The sequence below is a fragment of the Humulus lupulus genome, chromosome 6, assembly GCF_963169125.1.
Source record: "Humulus lupulus chromosome 6, drHumLupu1.1, whole genome shotgun sequence".
Taxonomy (NCBI): Eukaryota; Viridiplantae; Streptophyta; class Magnoliopsida; order Rosales; family Cannabaceae; genus Humulus; species Humulus lupulus.
In genome coordinates, this window is record NC_084798.1 from 57,967,213 (window position 1) to 57,980,104 (window position 12,892).

Consider the following 12,892-nt stretch of genomic DNA (forward strand, 5'->3'; position numbering starts at 1 on the left):
TTTTCTGACATTTTATCATCAAGCCACTCCATACTTAAACACAACCATTACAAGAATTGATTGCATTATAACTACACTCAAGACTTCAAACAAAACACGCCTAACAGTACCTAAAACATAAGAAACATAAAGGAAAATAAAACAACACAATAGTTATAAACAACACCGCCCCCGCCCCCCCCCCCCCCCCCCCCCCCCCCCCAAAAAAAAAAACTTAAAGGGAGAGCACTATCCTCAGTGAACAAAAACAACAGAAAAAAAGAACAGATAAAATATATAACATACACTGAAAAGAACAGGGAATGAAAATGATGCTAGAAAATAAATAAACTCCCTCTACTCGCCATCCTCCTCCTTGTCTGAAGAGGCAGGTGCAGTGGATGGTTCAGGTGCACGCCACCACTTTGGGAAAAGCTCGGTGGGCCGGAAAGAGTGATGCAATACATTGTCATGCTGGCGCACATATCCCCTAATAGGTGTGCTGCTGGGCCTCCATATGATGCATCATACTAAGCATACTCTACGGAGTGGCATAAAGCTCAGTGATAGTGGGGTTTGGAGGCATAGCATAGTCATGGTTAGACGATGGCGGTGGGGTAGAGGTCGAGGCCTGCTCTTTCTGAATGGAAACAACTTTGGTAACCTTCCAAATTGTATGTGCATCACTGTAATCGGGAGAGTGACATTGTTCATCATTCAGAGATAGGGGCACACCCGCGTTGTGGCATAAGGCAGTGATCAATTTGGGAAAAATAATGGTCCCTTGTTCTTGATAACACCCAAGGCGACGATCTCTTCAGAAATGAGCTCCCCCACATTAATTGATAGGCCAGTCAAAATGTTGAAAAGTAGGACAGCATGATCTTTGCTGACCAAGGCGTCATGTGTGGTGGGAAACATGTTGGTTTTGATAAAATGATTCCATACACGAGCAAGTATCATTAAGTAAGTGTGGGGAATAGTACGAGCTCCCAAATTTGGTGAAACATTTTAGTGTGTGCCCGCCAAAGTAACTTCTGTCAACATATTGGCAAGTTCTGTATCACTTTGGTTAGGGGCAATGCCTCCATATTCAGCCGCATCGATATTAGGCAACCCAAAAACAACATTGATGTCCTGAGGTGCATAACTAACTTGCTTGCCCCGGACCATGACTTATCTCAATTTTTGTGACACAAAGTTGGCATAGAATTCTTTGACCCAAGGAATGACAGCCTCGCGGGGTGCTATATAAAAATTAAGCCACCCTCGATTATTAATCACAGTGGTCACATAATCCAAATTTCTAACAGTGGGGAATGCTCTCTCAAACCAAATATCACACCCGACAAGTTTTCTGAATTTTTCGGCAGCCCTCGGGGATATAAACTTTCCAACAACAGGTTGTTCATTTGCCACTGACTTTTTCTTTCTATTTGCTACTTTCTTGCTTCTAGGCATAATGCTCAATAAGAAAAATGCCAACAACCACAGTGAATTGTAATGCTCAAAGTAAGGAAATAAGAGTAATATGGTACCTTGGAGGAGCAGGATACCCTTTTTAATGCACTTTGTTGTTGCAACAATTTCTTGAGGCGCCAATGAAGAACAATCCAAGGAGTTTCCAAATCTTGACCGTGAATGGGCAAGTGAGAGCCAAGATGGAGTGAGAGTTGGAATGGGTCTCAGGTGTGGAGTGGAAGTGGTGAGATCAGGTGGTTTGTGATGGTGGGATGGGTGTGTGGGTTCGTGGGGATGTGTTCAGAGCTGGGTTTCAGGTTGGGGGGGGGGGGGGGGGGGGGGAGGGGTCAGGTGGGGTCGTGGGTTTGTGGGTCGGGCTGGTGGATGGAACAGAGTGGGGCCATGGGTTTGTGGCTGGTGAGAACGAAGCTATGGGGGTAGTGGGCTTGGGAGGCGGAGATGGCTGGGAGGTGGAATCGGGTGGAGGTGACGAGTTGGGATTGTGGGTTCATGGATCGGGGCTGGTTCGCTTGGGAGGCGGAGATGTGGGTCAGCTGGGTGGTTGCTTCATGGGTAGGGCTGGTGGATGAAATGGAGTGGGTCATGGGAGGCGGAGATGGCCGAGAGGTGGAATCGGGTGGAGGTGGCGAATTGGGGTTGTGTGTTCGTGGGTCAGAGCTAGGTGGGGTGTGGGCTTGGGAGGCGGAGTTGTGGCTCGGTCGTGGCTTGAGGTGAGGCGCGACTATGGGAGGCGATTGGGTTGTCGTGGGCTTGTGGGTCTCGACAATGGGGTTCGTGGTGGCGAGGGGTGGTGGAGATGGCTAGGAGGTGGGGGTGGCGGCTGGGTGATTATAGAGAGAAGAGGATGGGGAAGATGATGAACTTAGGGTTTCAAAAATAGACTAGGGCTTTGGGCATGAGATTTTGGCCTAAATTTTACTCTTCTTGTGTTTTAAAAACTTTGTTGTAACATCATAGAACTCTGTTGCAGCAACAGCAAGTCAGAGAGCAAGCCCAGAATTGATGTTGTAACATCATAGAACTTTGCTGTAGCAACAGCAAGTCAGAGAGCAAGCCCAGAATTGATGTTGTAACATCATAGAGCTTTGCTACAGCAACGACAAGTCAGAGAGCAAGCCCAAAATTGATGTTGTAACATCATAGAACTTTGCTGCAGCAACAGCAAGCCCAGAATTGCAACATGTTTTTTTTTTTTTTTTTTCATTTTTCTTCTGCAACCATAAACACATTAAACCATCAAAAATCAAAGTCTCAAAGAAATGTATTATATATATATTTATAATATACAATTATATAAAGCTTGGGTCGCTCTACAATTAAATTTCCAAGTTCCACGGCAACCCAAGACCTTACATATTCTTCAAGGATCCTCCAAAGAGATTGAGCACTTGTTTTGCTCAATCTCAACTTCCCAATAATGTTTGATCCTTTGGCCATTAACCTTGAATTCCCTTCTGGAGACTTCTTCACGCAATCCCACCTCTCCATAAGGATACACCTTAACCACCAAGAATGGGCCCGGCCATCTTGACTTGAGCTTTCCTGGGAATAGTTTCAAAAGCGAGTTAAAGAGAAAAACTTGCTGGCCTTCTTCAAACACCCTTGGTTGAATATGCTTGTCATGCCACCGTTTTGTTTTCTCCTTGTAAAGTTTGGCATTTTCATAAGAGAATAAGTGCATCCCTTCTAATTCATTTAACTGCAACATTCTCTTTTCTCCTGCGAGTTGCAAATCCATGTTGAGTGTTTGAATAGCCCAATAAGCATGGTGCTCAAGTTCCACTGGCAACTGACATGCTTTTCCAAACACTAGGCGATAAGGAGACATCCCCAATGGAGTTTTAAATGTCGTTCGATAGGCCCATAAATCATCATCCAACCTCTTAGACCAATCTTTGCGATTCAGATTCACCACCTTTTCAAGCACACCCTTTATTTCTCTATTAGACAATTTCGCTTGGCCATTGGTTTGAGGATGGTATGCCGTAGCGACCTTATGTTTCACACTATACTTAGACAATAAACTAGCCAACACTTTGTTCACAAAATGGGTTCCCTCATCACTTATGATAGCCCTTGGAGTGCCAAATCTAGTGAAAATATGCTTGTGTAAGAACCTCATGGCCACCTTGGAATCATTAGTCAGATAGGCAGCAGCTTCAACCCACTTAGAGACATAATCAACAACCACCAAGATATACAAGTTGCCATATGAGGGTGGGAAAGGGCCCGTAAAATCAATCCCTCGAACATCAAATAATTCAACTTCTAGTTAGAGGAATTTCATGCCTTCTTGAGATGCTTCCAACCCTTTGGCAACGATCACAACTAGCGACATAAGCATGAGCATCCTTAAATAGAGAAGGCCAAAAGAAACTGGATTGTAAAACTTTGGCAGTGGTACGTGCTCCCCCAAAATGACCACCACAGGGCGATGAATGATAATGAAATAGAATACCCTCTACCTCATGTCCAGTAACGCATCTTGTAATCATCTGTTCTGCACATTGCTTAAATAGAAATGGCTCTTGCCAAAAATAAGAAGTCACATCATGCAAGAATTTCTTCCTTTGTTGGCTTGTCATCTCTTGTGGCATCAACCGACAAGCCAAATAATTAGCAAAATCAGCAAACTAAGGAAGCTCATGAGAATGGTTGACCCCAAACACTTGTTCATTGGGGAATGTTTCTTTGATGGGGACAAGAGAGTTGGAATCCTCTTCACACTCCATTCTTGATAAATGGTTAGCCACTTGATTTTATACCCCTTTTCTATCTTGAATCTCAAAATCAAACTCTTGAAGCAAAAGCACCCACCGAATCAATCTTGGCTTTGCATCCTTCTTGAAAATCAAATACTTTATGGTTGAGCGATCGATGTAGACAATCACTTTAGCTCCCTCAACATAGGAACGAAACTTGTCAAAAGCAAAGACAATGGGTAGTAGCTCCTTCTCAGTTACAGTGTAATTCAACTGAGCTTCTATCAATGTGCGGCTGGCATAATAAATAGAGTGAAACACCTTGTTCCTTCGCTGCCCCATCACAGCCCCAACAACATAATCGCTAGCATCATACATCAATTCAAAGGGCAAACTCCAATCCGGTGCAATAATGATAGGGGATGAAATTAATCTCTCTTTCAACTCTTGAAAAGCCTTCAAACATGCTCCATCGAAATGGAAAGGTGTATCCTTCTCTAAAAGATTGCAAAGAGGTTTGGAGATCTTAGAGAAGTCTTTGATGAACCTTCTATAGAAAACGACATGCCCAAGAAAGCTCCTAATGTTCTTCATTGAATTAGGAGGTGGTAGCTTCTCAATAACTTCAATTTTTGCCTTATCAACTTCAATCCCTTGCTTAGATACCTTATGCCCCAATACAATACCTTCCTTAACCATAAAGTGACACTTTTCCCAGTTAAGGACTAGGTTTGTCTCTTCACATCTCTTCAAAACCTTAGACAAGTTATTAAGACAATCATCATAAGAATCCCTGAAGACTGAAAAATCATCCATGAACACCTCTAGAAACTACTCAACCATATAAGTAAAGATAGCCATCATACATCGATGAAACGTGGTAGGAGCATTACAAAAACCGAAGGGAATTCTTCTAAATGCAAAGGTACCATAGGGGCAAGTGAATGCAGTCTTGTGTTGATCTTTTGGGGCCACTGCTATCTGATTGTAACCAGAGTACCCATCAAGGAAGCAATAGTACTCTTTCCCAGCAAGCCTGTCTAGCATCTAATTAATGAAAGGAAGAGGGAAATGATCCTTCCTAGTGGCCTTGTTCAACTTCCTATAGTCCATGCAAATTCTCCATCCAGTCACAGTTCTAGTAGGAATCAACTCATTATCTTTATTCTTCACCACTCTGATCCCACCCTTCTTAGGTACACACTGTACAAGACTCACCCATGAACTGTCAGAGATAGGATAAATAATGCCAGCATCCAACCACTTGATAATTTCTTTCTTCACTACTTCCTTTGTGATAGGATTTAGTCTTCTTTGCCCCTCAATGGAACCTTTTTCACTGTCTTCAAGCAAGATCTTATGCATACACAAAGAAGGACTAATACCTCAAATATCTGCAATAGTCCACCCAATGGCCTTTTTGAACATTCTCAACACCTTGAGCAACTTTTCTTCTTGATCATGATTCAACTCTGCTGAAATAATGATAGGTAAAGTGGATGATGGACCCCAGTAGGCATATCGCAAATGTGATGGCAAGACTTTCAACTCCAACTCAGGTGGCTCTTCAATGGATGGTTTAGGAGCTTTGAACTCCCTAGATGACAACTCCAATGAATCAAATCGGCCTCTTGTTCTTAACCCTTGAGAATTATCCTCCAACCGAGCTAAGTACTCCCCTCATCTTCATCACTGTGTGAATCAAATGACAATAACCTCTCTAATGGATCACCAACATTACTAGTCTCAAACTCCCTTGACTGACCATTCCCAACCTCATCAGGAAATCTCATAGCCTTAAAAACATTAAAAGTCACATTTTCATCTTGGACCCTCATATTCAGCTCCCCCTTCTGCACATCTATTAAAGTTCTTCTTGTCGCAAGAAATGGCCTTTCAAGATAATGGGCACCTCTCTATTCGCCTCATAGTCTAGCACAATAAAATTAGGAGGGAATATGAATTTGTCTACCCTCACCAATACATCTTCAATCTTTCCATCCAGATGAGCAAGAGATCTATCTGCAAGTTGAAGAGTAATTGTAGTAGGCCTAACATCTCCAATCCCTAATTGCTTTAAAACAGACATTGGCATCAAGTTAATGCTGGCACCTAGATTGCATAAAGCCATCCCACAATAAGTATCTCCAATAGTACAGGGAATAGTGAAACTCCCAAGATCCTTCAACTTTGGTGGCAACTTGTCTTGCAGAAAAGAACTACACTCTTTGGTTAGAGCCAGGGTTTCAAACTTTCCTAACCTTCTCCTCCTTGTAAGAACATCTTTCATGAATTTCACATAGTTAGGCATTTGCTCAAGTACCTCTACAAGTGGGATGTTGATATGCAACTGCTTCAACATATCTAGGAACTTCTTAAATTGAGAATCCAACTTTTGCTTCTAGAAACATTGAGGAAATGGAGGTGGCTGATTTGAAATTGGACTTTCTGGGTGACAATGCTATGGCATCTCTACAGCATTCCGGGCAGAGGCAGATTTTTGTGCACTAGGAAGTTCAGCATCATTTTGGAATTCCTCATTTATTTTGATTGAAGAGGGCTCACCCTCATGCCCAGAATTGGTCTTGTCCTTCTCCAACTCTTTCCCACTCCTCAAAGTGACGGCTTTACAATGTTCCTTGCCCACATTCCTTGGATTCTGAGTATCACTTGGCAGTGTACCATGGGGTCTATTTCTAAGCTCATCAACTAGTTGCCCAACTTGGTTTTCTAAGTTCCTCAATGAAGCTGCTTGGCTTTGAATCATGGCTTCATTCTTCACTATGTATTCCTTCAACATGTTCTTAAGAGAGATAGATTGCATTGCTTGTTGTTGTGGCCTTTGTTGTGGTGCTTGTGGGGGGTAACCTAGTAGAAAATTTGGTCTTGGAAGCATAGAAGGATTTCTAGGGCAAACTCCTTGATTACTCCATGAAAAATTGAGATGTTGCCTCCATGATGGGTTGTATGAATTAGAATAAGGATCATTCCTATTTTGGTTCCCCATGTAACACACACCTACTGGATTGGAAGGATAGTTGTCAAAAGTATGACCCTCACCACAATACACACAAGAAATGCTCTCCATTTTCCCCATTTGTGTCCCCATAGGCTGCCCCATTGATTGATTCATCCCCATATTCATTGTCTTGAGCATATTAGAAATAGAGGACACTTGGGCTGCCAAAGAAGTGATGGCATCTACATCATGAATATCAGCCACCTTTCTACCTGTGGACAATCTAGAAGTGGGCCACTGATAGTTGTTATTAGATATTCTCTCAAGGATTCCATATGCCTCATTATAGGACTAAGCAAGAAGAGCCTCGTTCGCTGAAGCATCCACCACCATTCTAGTATGAGCATTTATACCATTATAGAAGGTCTCCCTTTGGATGCAATGTGGAATGCCATGGTGAGGGCATTTGTGCAACAACTCCTTAAACCGCTCCCATACCTCATATAAAGATTCTCCATCAAGTTGTTGAAATGAAGTAATATCATTGTGGAGCTTGGCATTTTTAGTGGGAGGAAAATACTTCATCAAAAACCGCCCAGCCAACTCTTGCCAAGTACTCACAGAATCATATGGCAAAGAGTTTAACCAAACTCTAGCTCTGTCTCTCAAGGAGTATGGGAACAACTTTAGTCTTAGTGCATCCTCTGTCACTTCGACCAGCTTGAAAGAGTCATTCACTTCAATGTACAAGCGAAGGTGAAGGTGAGGATCCTCTGTTAGCATCCTACTAAATTGGCCCACAGTTTGAAGCATCTGGAACATGACTCGCTTTAATTCAAACTGTGCTGCCTGAAATTCTGGTCTAACGATGCCCTGATGGAGCTCATTGAAGAGGGGGAGAGCATATTTCCTAATAGCATGATCTATGTCATCAACCACAATAACTGCATTTTCCCCATTATTGGCAGCTACTCCCCCTTGAGCTACTCGATCTTGAGCAGCTCCTGCTAGATTTACCGATGGAACATAAGTGACTCCTACTAGATTTGCCACCCCTTGAGTAGCTCCTGATAGATTTGTTGCCCTCTGAGCGGCTCCCTGTTGAGCCCTTTGCTTAGCATCCATCATTACTACTTCCCTTTTTTATTTTTGTATCTTTCGCCTTCTTCTAAATGTACGCTCGATTTCTGGATCAATGGGAAGTAATTCAGGGTCTTGATTCTCGCTCATACACTATGTAAACCTGAATTTTTCATGAGAATCACTCAAGTTAGCACAAAAGAAAAATTAAACCAAATTGCAAGATAATTAACTTTACAATAATTGACTTTAAGTAATCCTCGGCAACGGCGCAAAAAACTTGTTGCGAATTTTGCTAAGTGTGTGCAATTGTACACAGTCATCAAACAAGTATTATAATGAAAGTAATTTTTATCGTCTCCTCAAGGATTTCCAAACAAATATTGTAAAAATCAACACCAAACAATTTGGGGTACAATTTTTGTTTTGTTTTGAAGATTTAATTAATTGAACAAAAATAACTAAACAAGGGAATTAAAATAGGTCTTTACACTAAAGCTGGAAAATGACAAATTGTGATTAATATTATGATAAAAGTTAGGCATATCAAACCCCCCTAATTTGTAGTTTTGCCCCTGATGTTGCAACAAAGTTCATAGCAAAGTTCTCTTGTAACTAGGCTTTCTAATTTAATGCACTTGCCATTTTTCCAAATGCTCATGTTAAAGTTCCATCAATTAAATTCACATATTCCTATGCTAAATTTAATTTCAAGCATCAATCCTTCAAGTTTGCAAGGTGAATAAAATATCCCTAAACTATCCACTAATCAATAAAAAAATTATCAACATGCATCAATCAAGCATTTCCACTAATTCTAACCCTTCCAGAATTAAAACTAGCTTGTTTCTCACCTAAGTTGATCATTCTCAAGCAAGAAGTTGCACAATTGCACAATAAATATAGCTCAAATGAACAAGAGAAAATTTGCATAAAACATTCAACACTTTGGGGTTGATTACAAATTAGGGTTCATCAATATCCCTAACACAAACAAATTAGCTCATAGTCAAAATACCCAAATCACCACATTATATATTCAAAATTATCTAAAGAGTTCAAGATGAGAAAAATAAAATTATAGGAAAAAAGACTTTAGAAAGACAATCCAAAATGATAGAAATCTTCAATTCTTTGTCTTCTAACTCTTCTTCTTCTTCTAGCTTCCTTCTCCTAGGTTTTCTTTCTCTTATTTTCTTGATTTTTCGCTCCCAAAAATGCAGAAAAACTCCTTCAAATGGTGATAGGCGGCTGGGTTTCTTTCTTGGAGAAGATATCTTTTCTTTTTAGGCTCATAAAGGTTATAAACCCTCTCTTTCTCTTTCTACACGTGGGGACCACTCTCCTTTTCAGAATTCTTCAAATCATTTCCACCTCATCCTCCCACTATTAAAGTCTCTTCACCTCATTTAATCACTTGTCAAGTGTGCAAAATTTATGTTGCTGGCTACACACACTTTGTGTAGAGTCCAAGAATTTTACTTAGCTAGTTAGATAGTAGTAGTAGTAGTCGTAATAGTTAGTAGTAGTCATCGTACGTTTATTATTATGGATTTTGGTTCAAGTTAGGACTTAGTTGAACACTCGTAGCAACACTTATAGATTTTATAAGTTTAATCTATAGTTTAAGAATATTAATTATAACATAAGGTTTGATTAATATAGGTGATCATGAAGATGATATTTATTATACTATAAGGTATAGATAGAACTAATAAGGTCATGACACTTGTCAAGTGCATGTTTATTGAGAAATTCAGTATTTTTGAGGAATAGTTTTATAAGAGAAATATTTGAAAACTCTAGAATCTGCCAGCAGCTTTGAAATCGTTTTATGACTTAGTCAAAGTTGTTTACCCAATTCAAATTAGGCTGAAAAAGTGCAATTACATGTATAATATTTCAGCGTATGCCGATATATCGTCGCTCTAGGGGCGATACATCGCCACACGGGGACTAAAAAAACACGTAACTTCGCACGAACGCTTCGACGAGCCTCAGGGATATAAGCCCAGGAGATATATCACCTACCATGGGCGATATATCGGCCCTAGGGCAATTTTTTCAAATGGTTTTGAAACCGAGCTCATTTTAAATCCTTAACCTCTTAGCAAGCCTTTGAATCTTTTGACCGAGTCTTAAGCCTCTACTGAACGAATATTCAAATGTTTTTCAATTAAAATTCATTATTTTTATTCAAGCAAAAAGAAGATCTTTTCATTCTTGAACTCTATAAATAAGACCTAATACCCAGCCATTTCTTTCATTCTTTAAGCTGAGTTCAAAGCCTTCAAGCTGCTAGGTTTACTTTAGAGTGTTAAACACTTGGGTTGGGGTTATAAGCTTTATCATCTTAAGCTTATTAAACACTTGGGAATTAAGGTTAATAGTGTGTTTTTTATATCAAGGTGTAGTTCAGTTTTAGTGCATTCAAAAGCACTCCTATTCCTAGTTCATTTATGTATGTTTCATTAGTTTCTTATAGTTTTCTTTACTCAAATCCTAACTTGTTGTTTCTCGTTATCTTGGTTAGGTATTTAAGTTCTTTGAACTTAAGGTTTCCTTCCGGTAAGCTCTTATTCTCGATGGTTTAGTTCATTCCTTTTCCATCTCTTTCTTTTAGAAATACTCACCTTCTCATTGTTGCTTTTAGGAGAGTTCTAAAATCTCGTCCTTGTTCTCACATCCCGGTATTGGTAAGGAAAATAGGATAGTTTCTATAAGCTTATATGTTATGTATAATATGTTATGATATGTTCATGCTGTGATATGTTATGATTATGTTTTTAGGGGCTCATAGTTACTTAGCTAGCAAACCTAAATGTGTTGAGGCTCATAGTTGCTCAGCTAGTAAACTCCAATGTTTTTATGTTATCTAGGGCTCATAGTTGCTTAGCTAGCAAACCTCAATATATTTTGAGGCTCATATTTGCTTAGCTTGCAAACCCTAGTGTTGACCATGTACATGGGTTAGAATTGTGATATATGTTTTATAGTATATGTTTATGATATAGTCTTATGTATATGATTTATGTTGTATGATTTTTAGTAGATTTTCCTTGATGGGCATTAGATTCATTCATTTATTTTTATATGTGCAGGAAATTAGTTATGGCGGCGGAAAGATTCTTGGCAGCTTGGGATTGTGTATTGAGGAAGAATGGATTCGGTAGACTGCATGAACGATTCGAGGACAACGTTGTTTTAAGTCTTTTTAATTATGATTTCTATGTATTTTCCGCACTTGATTTTGTAACAAATTTATTTAAGATTTAAGTTATGTTTTATTTTATTTTCAAACAATGGGATCCCATACCATACTCTAAATTTTATGTATTTCAACATTTTCTTTATAGTTTTTAATAAAGTTATGAATGTTTCATATGTATGTTTTCTTAAGAATAGGGTCTATGTATAAGTAGTTTTAATGGTCCAAAGTCTAGAATTAGTTGGGTCATTACAGTTGGTGTTGACGGTGAGAACTCGTCAACGAAGTTAAGTTAGAAAAATAAAAGTGTGGTGCTTATGAATGAAGAATTTAAAAAATCTAAACAGAAACTTAGAAAATAGTTGCAGAAGAAAAATGGAGAAAAGAACTTGTATTTCTCTTTTGTGTCCAGCTACAGTGTTTTTTCCAACCCCCTTCCATGTGCAAGTGGGGTTCCCTTTATAGTGGCCTCTGATACATTGTGGTCCAGGGGACCAGATGGTACATAAGTACATTGTCAGGAGAGTGGTCTCAAGGGTAGTGGTGTTGGCTCCAGTACATGGTCAGGTTCTGTGGGGATGTTTCCACTACTTATTTAGTAAAAGTGTCAGAGGAGTGGCTCCAGGCGTAGTGGTGCTGGTGGTGGTGTCGACTCTGACATCTGGTTAGAAGCATACAGGCCATGTCCCCTCTCCTAGTACTCCCACTACTTGTCTGGCATGAGTATTTAGATCAGACATACGGGGACTTAAAGGTCTTACCCCGTACAATATCGTACTAGTACGGTCCCTTTGAATTATACTGGGGCTTTTACCTCTAAATTTTAGGGTTCTCCATTGGTCTTCATAGGAGACACCCTCTTGAGGTGTAGGGTGCGAGACACCCGGTGCACGCAGGGGTCGTGGCACGAAATGTAGCTCTTGGATCCTTGGCGCAAGGCACCCAATGCATCTCAGGGCCAGCCATGAGACGTAGGTGATAGGTGTGCGAGACGGCCCCTCTTGAGGCCCTGGTGGCGCGGCACGGTTGGCGTGAAACACCTCTCATGAGGCCCTGCACGCGCGGCACTGATGTCGCAAGGCGCCCCTCGCGAGGCCTTAGTGGCGCGACACGGATGGCACGAGACGCCTCTCGCGAGGCCCTGCATGTGCGACACTGATGGCACGAGATGCCCCTCACGAGGACCTAGTGGCGCGAGACGCCTCCTCGCGAGGGCCTGGTGGCGCGGCGTTTCACGAGGCGTGTCGCGAGGCCATGCTAACAATCCCACTCGAGGGAAGGCAGTTGCGAGATGGGTCTCGCGGGGGGCTGATGCATGTGACGCGGGGCGCTACCTGGTGTGCGAGTCGTGGCCTTGCTGGCTGCATGGCCTCTGATACATTGTGGTCCAAGGGACCAGATGGTACACAAGTACATTTTCAAGAGAGTGGTCTCAGGGGTAGTGGTGTTGGCTCCAGTACATGGTTAGGTTCTGTGGGGATG

General features: G+C 41.0%; 1 protein-coding gene and 1 non-coding gene across 2 annotated transcripts; one reads left to right on the forward strand and one right to left on the reverse strand.

Moving 5' to 3' along the window:
* Positions 1-6,027: 6,027 nt before the first annotated feature.
* Positions 6,028-6,525, reverse strand: LOC133785131 (uncharacterized). Its single transcript, XM_062224386.1, has one exon. It carries the CDS (start codon positions 6,523-6,525, stop codon positions 6,028-6,030), a length of 498 nt encoding a protein of 165 aa, XP_062080370.1.
* A 1,045-nt stretch (positions 6,526-7,570) lies between these two features.
* LOC133787245 (small nucleolar RNA R71) lies at positions 7,571-7,677 on the forward strand. Its single transcript, XR_009872276.1, has one exon. It is a non-coding gene; the product is annotated as a small nucleolar RNA R71 (small nucleolar RNA).
* Positions 7,678-12,892: the final 5,215 nt, after the last annotated feature.

Coding starts and splice junctions, on each gene's coding strand:
- LOC133785131 (XM_062224386.1), bottom strand. CDS start 6,525: ATGTTGAAGCAGTTGCATATCAACATCCCACTTGTAGAGGTACTTGAG.